Source organism: Oncorhynchus gorbuscha, linkage group LG12 (assembly GCF_021184085.1).
Source record: "Oncorhynchus gorbuscha isolate QuinsamMale2020 ecotype Even-year linkage group LG12, OgorEven_v1.0, whole genome shotgun sequence".
Classification (NCBI taxonomy): domain Eukaryota; kingdom Metazoa; phylum Chordata; class Actinopteri; order Salmoniformes; family Salmonidae; genus Oncorhynchus; species Oncorhynchus gorbuscha.
In genome coordinates, this window is record NC_060184.1 from 56,232,561 (window position 1) to 56,251,574 (window position 19,014).

General features: G+C 43.8%; 1 protein-coding gene across 1 annotated transcript in view; it reads left to right on the forward strand.

The window, feature by feature from the left end:
- The first annotated feature begins 1,443 nt into the window (after positions 1-1,443).
- LOC123991141 (homeobox protein Mohawk-like) overlaps positions 1,444-19,014 on the forward strand; it is a 33,016-nt gene continuing 15,445 nt past the window's right edge. The window contains exons 1-6 of the mRNA XM_046292390.1: positions 1,444-1,582; positions 2,478-2,780; positions 5,687-5,737; positions 6,020-6,179; positions 8,604-8,757; positions 10,366-10,707. Of these exons, the coding sequence (XP_046148346.1) occupies positions 2,596-2,780; positions 5,687-5,737; positions 6,020-6,179; positions 8,604-8,757; positions 10,366-10,707 (892 nt within the window). The 5' untranslated portion in view covers positions 1,444-1,582; positions 2,478-2,595. The remainder of the gene's footprint in view (positions 1,583-2,477; positions 2,781-5,686; positions 5,738-6,019; positions 6,180-8,603; positions 8,758-10,365; positions 10,708-19,014) is intronic.

Here is a 19,014-nt window from a genome sequence, read left to right on the forward strand (position 1 = left end):
AATGGGTGTGGCTGAAATAGCCAAATCCATTCATTTGAAAGGGTGTCCACATACTTTTGGCCATGTAGTGTACCAAAAAAACAATTTAGTCCAATCAACGTAAGCTAAAAATGATGTGGCTGTCCATGGTTTTGATTTCTGTGCGTGTGTGTGTACGTGCTTGCGGGTTCGTGCAAGTAGAAAAAAAAACATGTTGACTCACCCTACTTGTAGAGAAACGCCAATACCATCCTCCTCTCTCTCATGTTAATGAAACGGTCTATCACTCTGTCATACAGTACACTTTTATTTCTTTTTTGTCCTAGGCTACCTGGCTAAAATGCTTGCTTGCTATCCTAACTTTCCTTCATGAGCATTGTTAGCTAGTTAACATTAGTCTTCTACATCTACTGTAGCTACATATTGAACTTCCATCCTGTCAGGCCAGGGGCATAATGTAGTAATTAATGGTTGGATCAGATTCACCATAATAACCATTGGCTAGTACGGATGATTAAGTCCAAATCTCTATCTCTATCCATGGCTAATTTAGGAAAGGGTCCATTTTAGCAAGCTAACTAGCCACCGGAAGACAACAACACAACGAGATGCAACAATTCAATGTTTTTCTGTCATTGAGGTATGCTCTCGATTTGATAGGAGTGATGCCAAATCCAAACTGGCTTCCCTTTACCCTTTTTTTTGGTGCGTCAGGACCATTCACAGTTGAGCTCAACGCTGATGGGCTATTATTTTATACGTTTTTTCATCAAGGTAGGCCAAATTCTCGCCACATCCCTTGCATTCAATGCTACGGGCGGCAACAATGTCATACTCTTTTGGACCAGACTGCATCGGATAGATGGCCTACACATACAGAGACAGAGGGGCGCTGTTTCGCATGATCGGATCCTTAATCCTGTGAGACACTTCAGCCTCTTGCGAATTGAAGGGAAATGATGAAACACAGAGAAAGTTTAATTATTTCGTTTTTTTTCTATTTTTCTTGGTCATTTTTGGGGAGGGGGAGCCTAGCATCCCTTGGCATCCAGGAATACACGCCAATGTGTTTTACAAGCTCCAGATGAGTGCAATCTATCACTAAACACACGAGCACCTGCACAGAGTCAATTGACCAAACCAGGGAAACGTTTTTCGGTGAGATTGTATTGCATCAGGTCAGACTACTCCGCGCTACTTTCTCAAGAAAACGCGCGCACACACAATGAAGCAAGCATCTAACTGATATACAAAGCAAAGCACAGAAAAGTGGTATCGTGCAATAATAGACAGATGGAAAAAGTCCAGACGCAAACTAGCAGTGGAACCACTGCAGCGCTGTATCCCTGATTGCGTGCCGCGGAACAGGCATAGAGTATTAACTTTATGTTCGCAGGCTGGGGCTCTGTGCTAGGAAACATGAGAAGGGTGACATATTCAGCTTCTGGGGCTGAGAATCGGAGGCCACTGAATAAAGCAGAGAGGCGACTGCGGTTCGTGTGGTTTTAGCTCAGGAACTTAGAACGGGAACATGTGAGCAGGGAATGGACAACTTGAAGCAGGATTACAAACTACACCGAGAAGCAGGCGGGCTGCCGTACAGGTAACTGAGAATGAGATATCGTTTGATGTGGTTTCTTACGTGTGACTACAATGGCAAAACTACTGCCTTAACTTTAAAGCGCATAATGCCTCAGATGGGATATATCTGGCAACATTGTTCCACGCTGATGGCACAGTATATCCCTTGACTGGAGTTATGATCATGTTATGACATATTTTGCGGTATGACAGTAGGCTACTGTAACTGTAGCTAAATCATAAACATTGCCGGTTTGAACCAAATAGAAGAAGAACAATAACCCAACTATATCCGAAATATTTTGTGTGTCAGAAAGTGCGCTCAATTGCACCTCTGACATTTCTGTCGAAGCTCTAGAAATTTCATGGCAACACGCAGTGGTGTGGAATGCATTATATATTTTTTGAATCCGGGGAATAAGGGTGTTGGAATCACATTATGCACGAATGAGCCCGTGCGACTGTGAACCCATTTATCGTATATTGTCTCGATGTATTGAGATGCTCTGTATGGTGAGGTTGTGTTGTCATTGTTGTCAATCTACAGTGGTAGACTAGTGAGTAAAATATGAAAATATCACTCACAGGAATGCCTATTGGATGCATGGTACCGCACCGCACTGCAGACTGTTTTTTTATTGAGATTGCATGAACTTCATAGTGATCTTGGAGTATAGTCAAGAGCACTTGGTAGAAATCACCCTTCTGCCTTTATGGTTTCAATCAGGCTTTCGCTTGGTGCGTAAATTGATCCACCATATAATGAATTAGAATCAAATACAATGAATGCACCTTTGATTTTGGCGCATCGTCATAATTACAAAATCACAAACCCGACTTTAGCAAATGATGTACATCTGAATCGGTTAACCCCATCTGCATGACTTTCTCATCTCCGTTTTCCACTTGTTTTACAGGAGACTCACCGGGACACGGGTGGAGCAGCAGCTTCAATAAGAAGTCAAGTGCAACACTTTCGAGAAGACAGACAGACTTTTACGCAGCAGATCAATACGGAGGAATACCGAACCAAAGATGAATACTATTGTGTTTAACAAATTGAGTAACCAGGTCCTCTTCGATGAGAAGGCGAAGGAGGCCGAGAGGAGCAGTAGAAATTATTTAGAGGTAATAGACAGACAGCATCCTGACCTTCATCCAGACCTGCTATCAAGCAATCATCAAGTTATCAAAGACAACAACGGCATCAGACACAGGAGGTAGGCTATGTCACTCATTCAAACCTAAAAAAAAACTAATCAGACAACAAAACTTGCAACAGTGTTTCGATTTTCCATTGTTGCAATTTGATTTGCATTGTATAGTCCTATCTGGGTAAGGGGCGCAACTGAAGACGGAGTGATACAGACTGTGTAAAAGGTTTAAAAGTCGATGCTGCAAATTTAAATTGTGCATATGAGTTTCTTAGATTATGGTGACCCCAAATAACCAAGTGTGCATAGTGCGTAAGTATGCGTTTATAATGCAAGTCGTAGGCTTTTTGAAAGCAATGTCATCTAATAATATTTTGGATATGTTCTAAACAATAATCTCAATTATAAATTCAGACAAAAGGTTGTCTGAAAAAAATCTAAGCAAAATATGACAATATCATTGCACCGAATGCAGCCAAAATATTAACCAAATTAGGAGGTTTTACATGCATATTTCATTTTTCCATCAGTGCAATATGATCTTATTGTTTTAGGGAAATTGAATGATATGTATATCTGCTATTGCAACCTGGTTTGCATTTTAGTGTTGATATTCACATAAAATCTACAGATGAATCAATCAACTCAAATTGTATCGGTCACATACACATGTTTAGCATATGTTATCGCGGGTGTAGCGAAATGCTTGCGCATCTAGCTCCGACAGTGCACTAATATCTAACAAGTAATATCTAACAATTTCACAACATATACTCAATACACACACATCTAAGTAAGGAATGGAATTAAGAATATCTAGGCCGTCCGTGTTCAGTAGCATGTTTAAAACTCATATTATTCTGTTACTAATAGCCTATATAAATGTGCACTTGGTTCAACTCTGTGGTCTGGTAGTCAATATTGGCATTTTTTTAAAGACAGCGAGTAAAAAATGAATCATGTCAGAACTCCTGATTGTCCCTTGTACTGTTACAATCGATTCAACGAGCATTTTATGTACAGACAGGACAGTAGTCTGATATATGCGTGGATGGGCACCAGCATCGAATGGAACGGTAGGTAGCCTAGTGTTTAGAGCGCTGGGCCAGTAACCGAAAGGTTGGGAGATCGAATCCCTGAGCTGAGAAGTTAAAAATCTGACGATCTGAACAAGGATTTTTAACCCACTGTCTATAGGCCGTCATTGTAAATAAGGATTTGTTCTGAACTGACTTGCCTAGTTAAATAAAGGTTACTTTTTTTAAATACAAAAAACGCGATGCTGTGTGAAACACGAATCCATTTAAGCAAACATCCTACACACCGACGGTCTCCATCTGCGCTGGAGTCATTGAACCTCTGTGTGTAAGGAGAGACCGAGGGGTAACACAATGACAGTGAGGTGCCGCTTCCGGGGGAATATCTTTACTAATTAAGAATATTAAAATAAATATGAGGTGTGTGTCACCAAAATTCAGCACAGGGGAGTAAATGTTCTTTAGGTTGTTCATACAGATCTAGATTACAAGGAAAATATTTGTAGAACATGAACCTTACTTTAGGCAGACTTGAGGTTAGGAGAAAATATGTTACATCTGCAGGGAAGCTTCGGAGAAATAAGACAAAGCAGGAATATCGCAGCGCCATAGTGACATCTACAGGTTTAAAAGTCATAGGCAGCACATTAGAAGTATCAGGAACACATTTACCTCATTTGGAATTCCTTTAATGATCAATGAGAATTTGCTGTTACCAAAATACATATTGCTCAATGTGCTTGGCTGAAACACGCCATTGCGTGTTGGTGAGTAGACTTGACAGCACTACTGCACCACACGACCATAAAAGTTAGCCCTACTTGAGGCACATCTCCCGTGGGTGTAAAATTGAATGTTATTATTTGTTTCATTGCGACGTTTTCGTGCTTTGAGTAGAAAACAAGCAACAAATAAAACGCTTCTCTGCCCCAGCTTAATTATAGCACATTTTGGTGACAAAATTACATAGGCCTACTTTCCAACGGTCATTTTACGTGTCATGACTCAGGATAGCCATTCTTCTTCAAGTAAGGTTAGAAAATGAACGGAACATCCACTTTAGTCACACTTAGAAAATCCACTTTAGTTAGATACTATTACATTTGGTCATGTGTAAATAAACAACTATATTCTCTGTCCATTTTCTGGGACAAAGTGCACCACCACTCTTCCCTGAATTCGATCACGTCACCTGTATTTAAAAAAAAGAGGGTTATCCTAGGAACCAAAAATGGAGAAACCAGAGGAACCTTTTATGTTTCATATATTCATTATGATTAATAATAGTAATAATATTAATGACAAAAATGCTATTAACAATAATAATAAAAAACAACATTGAGTGGCAAACTTGTAGAGTCACACTTTCCACGTTTTTAAAAATGTATTTATTAACTTTACATCAGAAGTCAAAATAAATATGCAGTCAATAAATAAATAACGACCTTTAGCACATTGTCAACCATTGTCGGATGTCGATATTGCTCATATACACATCTATCTTGTTGTCACAGGGTGCGTCGCTTCTTAACAACCTATAGGCATGGTTAAAGTGCAGGTGGCTTAGCTAAGCTCAATGTTATTCATTTGTGTTCACCAATAGCGTCAGTGTCCCATTGCCTTCCAGTAAAACCACAACATTATATTCTATAGAACTATTATCCCTCAAGTAGTCCACGTATGCACAATGAATGAAACCCTTAATTAGACCTAAATGTAATCATATTACCGAATTAGTCTTGAATAATAAGAAGTGTAAAAGTTGTGCGTCACTGATCAAGTCTTGGTCAACAGCTTTGCACAAAGGGAAAATTCTTTGTACAAATGGAAAGAGAAAAAAATGATTTCCACATGTTACCAACAGTTTTCATTAAAGCAATGTTTTAATATTTTCTCTTAAATTCACTATTGTTTCATTATGTCCATTTCTTATAGGCCTACAGTCTGCAACCTTGACAACTACGTTATGAAAACAAAATCTGAAAAGTATGTACTACTATTCCCCATAAATTCCACATCAAGAATGTATTTTGTTCTCAGTAGGTTTGTTTTAGAATTACATTTTCGTATGTGCATGGGCCTCAATTCAAATTTTCGGCCTATTTTCTCTAGAGCAATGAGTGACACACTTGTTGCTCTCTCTCTCTCTCTCTCTCTCTCTCTCTCTCTCTCTCTCTCTCTCTCTCTCTCTCTCTCTCTCTCTCTCTCTCTCTCTCTCTCTCTCTCTCTCTCTCTATTTCTTTCTCTCGCTCTCTCTCGGTTGTGCAGGGGCCGTCAGAATGGTGGGAAGGTGCGACACAAGCGCCAGGCTCTACAGGACATGGCTAGGCCTCTGAAGCAGTGGCTCTACAAACACAGGGACAACCCATACCCCACTAAGACAGAGAAAATCCTGCTAGCCCTCAGCTCTCAAATGACCTTGGTCCAGGTATTTATTGTCTCTTATTTTTAAATATTTCAGGAAAGTTCTATTAGAACAACCGTTTAAGCACAATGTCATTTATAATCTGATTGTTGTTGAGATGATATTGCATTGAAATTAAAATACTTATATAGATAAATAATTATAATAGTGAAAAGGCCTCATTACAATGTAGCCTACATCATTCTATTGTACCTACGTTTTAATTTGTCACAGAATTCATTCTGTATAACTTCGCCATCTCTATTTAACCTTATGGTTTTCATTATGGACAACATTGACATTGGCATCATCTCCTCAAGTTATAGCCTACTTGTCTTTGAAAATAGGCAGCTTGTACTTAGGTGGCCTTTTAGTTTTGTGAGTCATAGTGCATGGTGTTCCTCTAGATTACTGGGTTTTCATCATAAAGTGACAAACCCCATAAAGAGAGAGCCAGAGAGAGCCAGGGAGAGCCAGGGAGAGCCAGAGAGAGCCAGAGAGAGCCAGGGAGAGCCAGGGAGAGCCAGGGAGAGCCAGAGAGAGCCAGAGAGAGCCAGGGAGAGCCAGGGAGAGAGAGGGAGAGAGAGACAGACAGACAGACAGACAGACAGCAAAAGTAGTCTACAACTGTCAGACGTTGAGCTGAGCTCCTCCCTACAGTATGTTCTGTCTGACGTGGGACTATGCTGCTATGTCATCTGGACACAACACAATGTCATTAATTTGAGAGAGAGAGAGAAAGATGGGGAGAGAGGTCTGTCTCTGCGTCGGTTGCCTAATCTGTTTTTAATTTTGGTCCTAATGAAGCCGTTTGTTTTGGGAGTGTGAGCACATCACAGAAGAATGCTTTACATGGAACACACACACACACACACACACACACACACACACACACACACACACACACACACACACACACACACACACACACACACACACACACACACACACACACACACACACACACACACACACACACACACACACACACACACACACACACACACACAGGCCCACCTCACCACACACCCCATACGGGCGGGGTGAAAAGTCAGGCTATGTTCACTCTGTCTGTGACCAGTCTGTATGCCACAGGGCAGGAATAAGGAACAAGGTGATGAACCATGTGGTGGCATAACACTATGTTTGATGTTTGTGGTGGGAACCCCGGCATTGTGACTTTGTGCGCGTCCAAAAATGCCCCCTTATCCCTACATACTGCATTACTTCTGACCAGAGCCTAATGGGCCCTGGTCAAAAGTAGTGCACTATATCGGGAAATAGGGTGCCATTTGGGACGCGAACCACCCACCCATCCTCCCCCAGTCTCAGTCTTAGTGACAGACATCTTTTCTTGCAGGCTCATTAGCCTCAGACCTCTATGCTCTCTTAGTGCTCTCTCAGTCTCTCTCAGCCCTCTCCAAGCCACATGTGGATGCTTCAGCTTAGGCCCCTGGTGTGACGTGCCCTCTGCCAGAGACAAAGGCGCGTGGGACTTGATTCGTTAACGAGAAACATGATACTGGAACACAGGAAAGATCAGAAAAGAAGTAGTCTAGCGTACTGCCGGTCCAACTCTTTCATAAGTCGCTTGAAGTGTATTGAGCATGAAAAGTTATTCCAGTATAACTTGTAATGGTCTCTGGTTCTTGTGGAATGAAGAAGGCAGGGTTGAGTATCATTTTATTGCATTTAAAAAAGTATTATTAGAAGGAGTTTGGTGGAATCCAGAATAAGCACATAGGACTGGGTATGTTGGGTTGGAAATAACTTGATGAATCCTTCCATTTGCTGGACCTGTCTAGCGTTTAGGGGTGTTGAATGGTTGTGAATGGCATTTTGAAAGCCTTTGATATGGACTAGAGGACTATAGAGGACTAGACTAGATGAATGTTGCAGTGTTTTCTTGCTGATTTTTCTCGATCCATTTCCCCTGCGTGTCTGGGATGTCTCAGAGACTTCTGCTTCTGCGGTATTATGGGTATCGGGGTCCGCCGTGTTGCAACCCGACTCTGTCTCTCCGCCTCTCTCGTACCCAGGGTAAGGCCGGCCGGAGGGAGGGAGGCACAGCAGACATTTTCCTAAAGGATAGTCTTTGTTTTGTCATGGATGTGGAGGTGTTTTGAATCGAAACAATAACAGCGAGTTCTATTCTTCTTCCCTTTTTATCTCTGTTCTTCTCTCTCTGACTCTCCTCCTTGTACTTTGCTCTCTCTCTTTGTTTCTCTGTCTGTCTCGGTTCCTCTCTTTCTCCTCTCTCCCTCTCTGTTTTTTTTCTTACTTGATCTCTTACCCCATCCTTTCTCTCTGTTACTTTTGCACTCCCTCCCTCCCTCCCCCTCCCTCCCTCCCTCCCTCCCTCCCTCCCTCCCTCCCTCCCTCCCTCCCTCCCTCCCTCCCTCCCTCCCTCCCTCCCTCCCTCCCTCCCTCCCTCCCTCCCTCCCTCAGGTGTCTAACTGGTTTGCCAACGCCAGGCGGCGGCTGAAGAACACAGTGAGACAGCCAGATCTGAGCTGGGCGCTGCGCATCAAACTCTACAACAAATACGTCCAGGGCAACGCAGAGAGACTGAGTGTCAGCAGCGATGACACCTGCTCAGAAGGTAGGCTAACGCTCTCCTCGCCGCCAACCTGTCGTATTACAACATCGTATGTCTCTCTCATGAAGACATCAACCTCAATGTCAGTGCCCACTTATCACATATCTCATATCGTGTCTCTACCTCGGGAAACGAGGTCAGCCCAACACAACCATTTCCGTCCTCCTTACTACTGCCTCGTATCCGACAGCTCCAGCGCCGAAGTAGGATCCCGTTATGCAGGGACATGCACTGGCGTTTATAAATGGCCTGTCTGTGGCTGTTTCTCAAATTGCACCCTATTCCCTATGCAGTGCACTACTTTTGACCAGGGCCCATCTCATTTGGGACACGCGCCGTGTGTCCTGGTAGAAAGACGCTGACGATCAGAAGCGGTGACACACTGTCATTAAGACACCCTACAGGACTAGCAGGGCTGAAGACTAGCTTCTCTTCAGATCCCAGCCTGCAATTGGTAATGAGAGGCTCTGTCATACGTGTATTTATTTCTCTCTCTCTCTCTCTCTCTCTCTCTCTCTCTCTCTCTCTCTCTCTCTCTCTCTCTCTCTCTCTCTCTCTCTCTCTCTCTCTCTCTCTCTCTCGCGCGCTCTCTCGCTCGCTCGCTCGCTCACAGCTCTTTTCTGTGACACAAAAAAACACCCATGCACTGTACTGTGGTGTCACTCAGTCCTTTAAGCCCTAATTAGGTTTGTTCAGGAGGAGAGACACAGTGTGGGCAGGGTGGAATGTCTTTATTTTGCAGTTTTCAGTTTGCATGGCGTTGTAATAAATTGTTTATATAGGGCTCTGGTCAAAAGTAGTGCACTATAAAGCCATTTGGGATGCACGTACTGTTGCTCTGGGAGTTAGTGATGTGACTAAGGAGACGATAACCCCAGTGACCCTGTAACCACTCAGTCAGTCTCACTGTCAGGATCTTGCTGGTAGACACGTCACCTCAGTGTCAGCGGGGTTGCCGTGGCAACGTCTCAACAGGAAGGGGCCAGACTGAGGGAGGTTGAAGGTCACCTGTAGCTCAGGTTTATGTCTGACATGAAAGAGATGTCTCAGGCTTTAAAAAAAGGAACCTGAGGATTTCAACATCATTTTCAGATGTACGATGTACACCTCAAATATACACCTGAAACATCTACCTCAGGAAGCAGGGGAAGGAAAGCAAATATGTTCACGTGGTTCTGATATAAGCTATAATTATAATTTTGCCCAGATTGAATCCCAACTCAGACCTGCCCGAATCATTTTCAGTGGCCCCCCTTGATTTCCCCCATCCCGAGAGGGGATCTGTTTTTCAGCACCATGTTATATTTTCTGAATTTTTTTCATCAGGTGGGGGCCAATATTTTAATTCAATCTCGGCTGCAAAGAGCTCCCTGGAAATTATTTATTTCTGCAAAGGATAACAGCAATGTGCTTTTGATAGAGAGGAAATGGGCTACCATCCGTCATGGTTTGGTAATGCCTTGGTCTTAAGCTGACGGCTGAGGTCTTCACTGTAGCTGGTTGAAGCCCTGCCAACTGGAGGGCGTACAGACAGAGGAACTAAATGTGTTTTTCATTTATTTCGCTCTTCGTTGTCTGGATTCTCCCTGGTGGCGCCCCCTGGTGTTGCAGACGGGGACAACACTCAGCGGATGCAGACGAGCGGCGGCGAGTTCAGCAAGCCCATGTACCAGAGTGTCATCAAGAAAGAGGGTGCCACCATGATGGGGACGGGGCTCCGAGCCGCTGACGCCGCCTCATTGGCCGAGGACTACGTGACTCCGCCTCCTAAGTACAAGAGCAGCTTGCTTCACCGGTACCTTAACGACTCGCTGAGACACGTGATGGTGGCCAACGGCGTCATGGATGCCAGGAAGAGGAACCACTCGGGATCCTTCAGCTCCAACGAGTATGACGACGATCTCCTCTCCCCGTCGTCCTCAGAAACCGAGGCAAACTTTGTTTATCGAGCTGGTAAGAATCCGACATTCCTTCTCACATTCTTTCCTTAATATTTAGCTTCTGCCTCTTTCTTTTTCTCTTTTTCTGTCCTCATCTGCACATTTTTGATTTAATTCTCCTGCCCTCAGGCCCATTTGGCCCGTTCATTGTGAGGAAGACGTTCTTAGGCGCTGTGACGGTGTTCCATCGCTGTTCCACTCCCTGTTGTCTTGTTTCAACAGCCTGGTTCTGGTTTTCCCCTTATAGAAAAAACAATATGATTTCATGTGACATTTTTTTTGCACGCGCGAAACTGTGTTTTTGGAACACTTCACGTGACGATATTTCATATCACCTTTCTCGTCGGTTACATTTTTCACACGTGAATATATTTTCACTTGAGATTTCCCAGGTGATGCCCTGAAAACAAAAAGGAGTCATTAGTATGCACACACAAACAGTGCTTTTAACATACAGATGTCCCCGGAACATCACACAGTCAGTGGTTTTAACATACATGATTACATTGTGAATGTTCATTTATAGAGTAAGTATTATTCAACATGTCCTCACCTGGGTTTTGAACTCACAACCTTCAGGTTCACGGCACTCTGATCTTCCTGCTACGCCACCATGACTGATTTCACCTGTATTCCAATACTTTAGACTTAAGTAAAGTAAATCTCAACTTTGTTAAAAAAAATACACTCAAGGAAAACGATTATATTTATCAGGGTGAATCAGGGGGTAACATTAAAACATGTTAATATGCCTCACCAACAGACTATACAGAAAACCTTCAAATTGTTGAAATAAGTCAATTAAATCAATAATGAGAGAATAGTCAGAACAACTGTTCACTAAAACTGCAGTGCAGATGGTATTCTTTCGCTAAGTGCAGAGATGTATTATAGGCAATGAATGTGTAGAGGAACTCTACAGACTTTGCGATGCAGCAGATTGATCAGTGTTCCCCAAATCCAGAGGGTGTGAGTTCAAATCCCAGGTGGGGTCATATTGAAAAGCTAATACTAAGTGATAATGTCATATGCAATCATATTGTCATTGATTAAGAAAACCCATAAAAACTATTTGAGGTATTTTTTACATGTGAAATAGCTGTTTTCACATGTTGTGCTAAAACATTCACATGTGGAAATCGAAGTCTCCCATGTGGAAATCGAACATGTGGAAATCGAACTCTCCCATGTGGAAATCGAACATGTGGAAATCGAACTCTCCCATGTGGAAATCGAACACTCCCATGTGGAAATCGAACTCTCCCATGTGGAAATCGAACTCTCCCATGTGGAAATCGAACTCTCCCATGTGGAAATCGAACTCTCCCATGTGGAAATCGAACTCTCCCATGTGGAAATCGAACTCTCCCATGTGGAAATCGAACTCTCCCATGTGGAAATCGAACTCTCCCATGTGGAACTGTATCTTCACAAGTGAACAACGTCTGCATCCCCGTGTTGTCACATTCACACGAGCCCAAATGTGTAGTTTCATGGTATCACATGTTGAAATTTTGCATCCCCACGTCACAGGTCTTTTTTCATGTGTAGTTTCATGTTATCACGTTGCGTTCACATTTTGTCACAACTTCACATATGATCCCATGCAATCCCTTGTTCTCACACTCTTCTTTCATTTCAGACGTGTGAAAGTTAATAAGGTACTTGTGGCGACTGAAATGCACCTCCTAGGTAGCTATGGGATATGATTTCCCTTTTATTCAAAGCTTTCTCTATGTTCACCATGCACCTGCAAAAAGATAGCTCTGATGTGGGAATGCCTTTTAGTATGTTGGGTATGAGGTAACAGTATATTCACTTTTAAAAGTGAGATTTTCACAGGACGGTTACTTTAAGTCCATGTTGCAAGTTGCTCCCTATTCCCTACTTAGTTTGGGACCTTACCTAAGTCTAATATACCGCTCTCTATGTGTTCGGTTCACACCAACAGAGATAGCCTGGCCTCGCCCTCTCTTAGGTTTGCCTCCTAATGTCAAGTACACTGTGGAATTCCCCCGAACTCCCCTTCTCCTCTAACTGGGTTTTAGGGTTTAACACTAGAGACACAACAAGACCATGTGTAACATGCTCACACTGACTACTGTTTGGCATGAGTGAGAGAGAACTGGGCAGACGTGTGTGTGTGTGTGTGTGTGTGTGTGTGTGTGTGTGTGTGTGTGTGTGTGTGTGTGTGTGTGTGTGTGTGTGTGTGTGTGTGTGTGTGTGTGTGTGTGTGTGTGTGTGTGTGTGTGTGTGTGTGTGTGTGTGTGTGTGTGTGTGTGTGTGCGTGCGTGCGTGCGTGTGCCAGCGCGTGCGTGTGTGTGTGATCGTGAGCAGGGGCTCAGTGCAAATAAAACAAAAAAACCCAAGCTAAAGTAATACAAACCAGTGGCGAGGTAGATAAAGGAACAAGTGTGCGTGGGAGTGTTCTTCTTGGCATATGCATTTTTCACAGTGCAGTCCCTTAACCCCTGGTTTTGGTGCCTGTGGGTCGGCCTTGGATATCAGCACGGCTGTTTGTGCTGCATGTTATGAAGGGTTCATGGTGTCATGGCATTTCAGCCACAGCTTGCAGGTGCTGTTACCAATCAGGCCCTAATCTCACTGCATGGAGTTCTGACAGTTCTTCTTCAGTTCTAGAACAACTGGGCCTTTGTTCCAAAGAATACTTCATAACTGATAATAATGTTTTCACTATTCTGTGTATACAGTTCAGTATTAAAAAGTGCCTGTAGGGAATTCGGATTGAGGTGGAGGACTGGGGGAGTGGGAGGGGGGCTAAACGTGTTTTGCATTATCTCTGTGCGAAGGAACGGAGAGGAATTTGAAGTGATGTATAAGCCGGATAGGGGAGGCTGTCCAATGAAACAGTCCACCGATCGCGACTGTTACAATCTTCTGTCCCGATCAGATCCTTACAACTCCCTGACCCGAAACATCTCTGTCTTTCACTAAGTCACCTGCTGAGCACGTCAGTCACCAGCCAGACGCAGACCGAGATAGGCCGAGAGAGAGAGAGAGATAGGGACAGACAGACCGACAGACAGAGTGGCTTAGCTTAGGCTTCATCACAGACACCCCAACCCACCCCCCCTCCCTCCCTCCCTCCCACCCAACGATTTAATAAGAAATAGTAAGAAGGAATCATTTACCTGGCCCGCATAATGTTTTAATAGAAAGTAACTATTTTCTCTCCATGGTAAATATAATGTCTTGGCTCTGACGCCTTCCTCTTGGGTCTCTGGGCTGGCCAGCCAGGCATTATTGTGAACGGTTTCTCTTCTGTTACATGCGAGAAGAGAAGGGAACTTGAATCCTAACACATGGAAAGTTCCCGGAGGCGTGGTCTCAGGGGAATTTTTCACGCGAACACCTGCTAGCCCCTCTTCATTAGTGAGTGAGAGAGAGAGTGAAATCGAAATCGCTGTTATTGTTTGGATTCAAAACAACTCCACAAGTTAAGCTCCAGTTTGCATCATTTCCTCTGGAGATTTTCTCCCCTGTCTGAATATTCCAGATTTTTTTTTTGTAGTGAAAGAATCCCTCAGCTTTTTGACAATTACAGAGTGTCTGAAATTTCAGGCCTGAGCTGAGCTTCCCGGGCCGTAGGTGTGTTTGTGCGTCAAACCTAGGCTGTAAGAGAAGGAGAGAATGAACTCTCTCGAGTTCTTGGCACTGGCACATTCCTTATAAGCCCCTACCTCAGCCTCACTTCTGATTCTCATAAAGCCAAAGTGCCGTGCCCACCGATTGGGATCCCGTTGGATAAATGTCCATTAATGGGACAATTGGTGGATGTCTGGCATCAGCCCTGGGATTTATCTATGACTTCAGAGAGCAGTCGAACGTGGCAGGAGAGGGTGAGTGTAGATTTACTCCGATTGCATTCCAAATGACACCCTATTCCCTACACCCTGGCCTATTCCCTAATGGGCTCTGTTCAAAAGTAGTGCACTCCATAGATAATAGAGTGCCATTTGGGACGCACATTGACTTTGTCCCGTACTTAGTGGAAAAACCAAGCTTTTTTTTGTGTTTTTTTTTGCTTGATGATAAAAAATAAAAGATCTCTGTAAAACCCTGTCGGTAATATTATTGAAAACAAGGAGCAGTAGAATTCCAATGCACATGCCAAGGGTTTCATGCCAAATTACCCTTTAATGGCATATTAAATGGCATGAATCTAGCTGAATGTTTTTCTTATTGCTCACTACCAGATTTTGCCCTGTCCGATATGATATAGATCATTATACGGCAAATCATTCTCAACGTTTCTGTGAAAGGGGAGAGAGAGAGGTCTGGGGTAGAGGTTTGACAGTGGTACATTTTCTCAGGTTCTGTTCTGCTTCGGTCTACTGTACTGTACAACTAAAAGCACATATGATATATCACCAACATTTGACTTCATTTGTGCCGACTTACTTTTTTTTACTAGTTGGTCTCATTAAGATAATGGTGGTCTTTTTTTGTTATTTACTAAACACTTGGTTTGTTCAGCCAAGTTTCCCAAAAATGAGCTTTTATAGGTTCTGTTTTAGATTAGATAAGTGGATCGATCAAGAAGAATAAAATGATAAATGATTGTCTATTTCCCTAATTGTGTCATTTCAATTTCAAACTCTCCGTGTTTGGATTTTAATACCATGACAGCATTTTACTATTAAATAGTGATAAATATGTTTTATGTGTTTGCGATATTTCAGAGGGCCAAAACGTCTCAGTAATTTCGAGAAGAACACACTTGTTCCATTCACCCATTTTCTCAGACCGACAGGCTGCTCAAGACGTTTCCAGGACACACAACGCGTCAAGATTGAAGCTCACCTGTATTTTATATCATTAAAGTGACTTGTTACAAATGCTAGTGGGCAACATTTAACGATTACGAAATATGTTAAATGAAAACAGTAGTGTTTGACACGACCCCGGGGACTCATAGAGGTTTGTTGAATTAGGTCACAGCAATGCAAGACAGTTATTCAATCCAGGAGAATTGTACGGTAGTCTATGTGTGTATGCTGTTTAAAAATCTGTTTAAAACGCACTTATAAATCCCATCTCCCTAAATGGAAAGGGTTAGTAGTTTTGTAGCTTGGCTACCAGCCCGACTCGGGAGGTGCTTTTGAATGATGACAGAGAGAGAGTCCACCATGTGGTCCTCCTGTAGCTCAGTTGGTAGAGCATGGCGCTTGTAACGCCAGGGTAGTGGGTTCGATCCCCGGGACCACCCATACGTAGAATGTATGCACACATGACTGTAAGTCGCTTTGGATAAAAGCGTCTGCTAAATGGCATATATTATTATTATTATTATCTGTAATGTTTACTGTTTCACACCGTTTGGGTTATATCAGGAAAGAAAGAGAAAGGGTCATCATTATCAGTGGAGCTGGTCAGCTTTTCATCTAGTCTATTGAGCTATAGTACTGTATATGCAGTTTGAATCGTCCAATCCTCTTCATTTAGATGAAGCTAGCGTTAGGCGGCCACAGCGAGCTGAGAATACAATACTTTACTGGGTCTGCAGGGTGACAATAAGCCTCTGTGTGACATTGATGGATGTGGATTCCACTTGCAGTAGATGAGACTCGTCTTAGGAATCCAGCTAGCGCAGGCAGGGACGGGAGGACTGGCCATGGATCCTTCTTTCCACCCTTTCGTAATAATAAAGGAGGGATGAGGAGGGAGGAGGACAGAGGCTGTTCCAAAAGAACAACCCAGCAGCCAAGACTCACTAAGGTCGTGTGTGTGTGTGTGTGTGTGTGTGTGTGTGTGTGTGTATGTGTGTGTGTGTGTGTGTGTGTGTGTGTGTGTGTGTGTGTGTGTGTGTGTGTGTGTGTGTGTGTGTGTGTGTGTGTGTGTGTGTGTGTGTGTGTGTGTGTGTGTGTGTGTGTGTGTGTGCGGGCGAGCAAAATATCTTAACTTTTAGAATAAGTAGAAAGGGGGATCCCATCCCTCCATCCCTGGCACTGACCTTTCTCTCTTTATCTCTGTCCATCAGTCAGTGGTTTTCAGTTGAAAGGCTGGAATGAGTGAGTAAGTGCTGATGTGTCCGGTAGAATACAGCCTTTCCCACACAAAGACTAAACCATCTCTTCTAGAACATTCATAATGTGATGTTTAAGAAGTGAAGTAAATCAGGTCCTCTCCAAAAAGCAGGGCCTGCTGTAGTGTAGAGAAGAGAATCTACTGTAATGTAGGTGTTTGCATCATTGTATCTCTGTGGGCGTGGTGGGTAGTGCTGATGGTGACAGACAGAAGTGGAATCCTGGCTAGATGCTGATCTTTATCTTGGCTTGATGTTGTGGGTGTAAGAAGGGGTGTGTGTGTGGATAAGGACATGGAAAGAAATGGAGGGCTGGGTTCGGTTGGGCTGGTTTTATATTTATGAGATAAATGTTAGCCGCCACCAACTAGACAAAAACTGGATGTGATGCTAACAGAACAGAAGAGAACAGAACGAGCCTGGTTCATTCAGACTGGAACAATCGGTTGCATCGAGAAGTAAAGTGTGAACTGACAACCATCACTCAGGCTGAACGGACAACCATCACCCAGGCTGAACGGACAACCATCACCCAGGCTGAACGGACAACCATCACCCAGGCTGAACGGACAACCGTCACCCAGGCTGAACGGACAACCGTCACCCAGGCTGAACGGACAACCGTCACCCAGGCTGAACGGACAACCTTCACCCAGGCTGAACGGACAACCATCACCCAGGCTGAACGGACAACCATCACCCAGGCTGAACGGACAACCATCACCCAGGCTGAACGGACAACCATCACCCAGGCTGAACGGACAACCATCACCCAGGCTGAACGGACAACCATCACCCAGGCTGAACGGACAACCATCACCCAGGCTGAACGGACAACCATCACCCAGGCTGAACGGACAACCATCACCCAGGCTGAACGGACAACCATCACCCAGGCTGAACGGACAACCATCACCCAGGCTGAACGGACAACCATCACCCAGGCTGAACGGACAACCATCACCCAGGCTGAACGGACAACCATCACCCAGGCTGAATGGACAACCATCACCCAGGCTTTGTTTATAGTGAAACTCATAACATAGACGTCAGGAGTGGAGATTAGTGTGAGAGGCATTTCTCAACATGATCGTTTTTAAGTCATCAGCGTCAAGGTTTGAGAAGCACCCAAATACACGCAGGCAGCAGAACCCAACAATCAGTAGATCACAAAATGCAGCTGGGTTAACTGACTCACTCACCCCGAGTCCACACAAAACACAAATTGGTTCTATTTAAAAAAATAAATAAACAACCTCATGTCTAAAACAATTGTCCACAATAGTGTTCTCATGGGACGGCTGCGGAATCTTTTTAATGACAGAGTAGAAGGTGTGACCAGGAGTGGTCTGAACGGTCAAGGCTCTCTCATGGACATACCACACACACACACACACACACAAACACTGTGTGTGAGGGCCTTGAGTTTCAACCCACTGTGAGGAAATTGCAACGTAATGATGCTGAGAGTGCACAGCAAACATATCATTTGTGTTCTAACTCCAGAATGGGTTATTTTAGTCCAAGAAAACACTTAAAAATCCCAAGCAAATTGTGTTTACACAAGAGTTTGGTGTACATTCTTTTTTTGTTGTTCCTGTGTTGTTTTGTGTACTGCAAACAACTTCTATTTGTCTTCAAGGACCAGGATTATTGAGAAAGACTTGGAGTGGAAATAACTCCAGCTCTGTGGTTCAGAGCATCGTGTTGTTTTGCCTGTACCTGTTCAACCCAACAGCGGATAATGATAAGGCATCTGTTGAATAGTTTAACCATGAGGCCCGTTCTGAGACACACCTCAACCACTCGCTCAACGTCAGCGGGGGGGATATCGTTACCATATTCATACGTCCCCAGCGACCCATACTCCTCTTGTGGTTGTTCGGTCAGTGTTTTGAAGTATGCGCGTACTGATCCACAGTTATCAGACATGGCTCTGATAGAGCTCGTGTACAAATCTAACCTCAATCTCTAACAGCAGGAAGAGTGGAGCTCGCTGTCGTGATGACCGTTTCCGTGCCAACCATCTGCGGCAGGCAGACATGTATGAATCTCTGTCACGCTCATCCCTGCCCAGGTTCTGATCTTCCGAGGTTCTGATGATGATGGTTGACGTTTCTCTTTTAGTTCACGTTGCCTGGTAGCACACACACACACACACACACACACACACACACACACACACACACACACACACACACACACACACACACACACACACACACACACACACACACACACACACACACACACACACACACACACACACACACA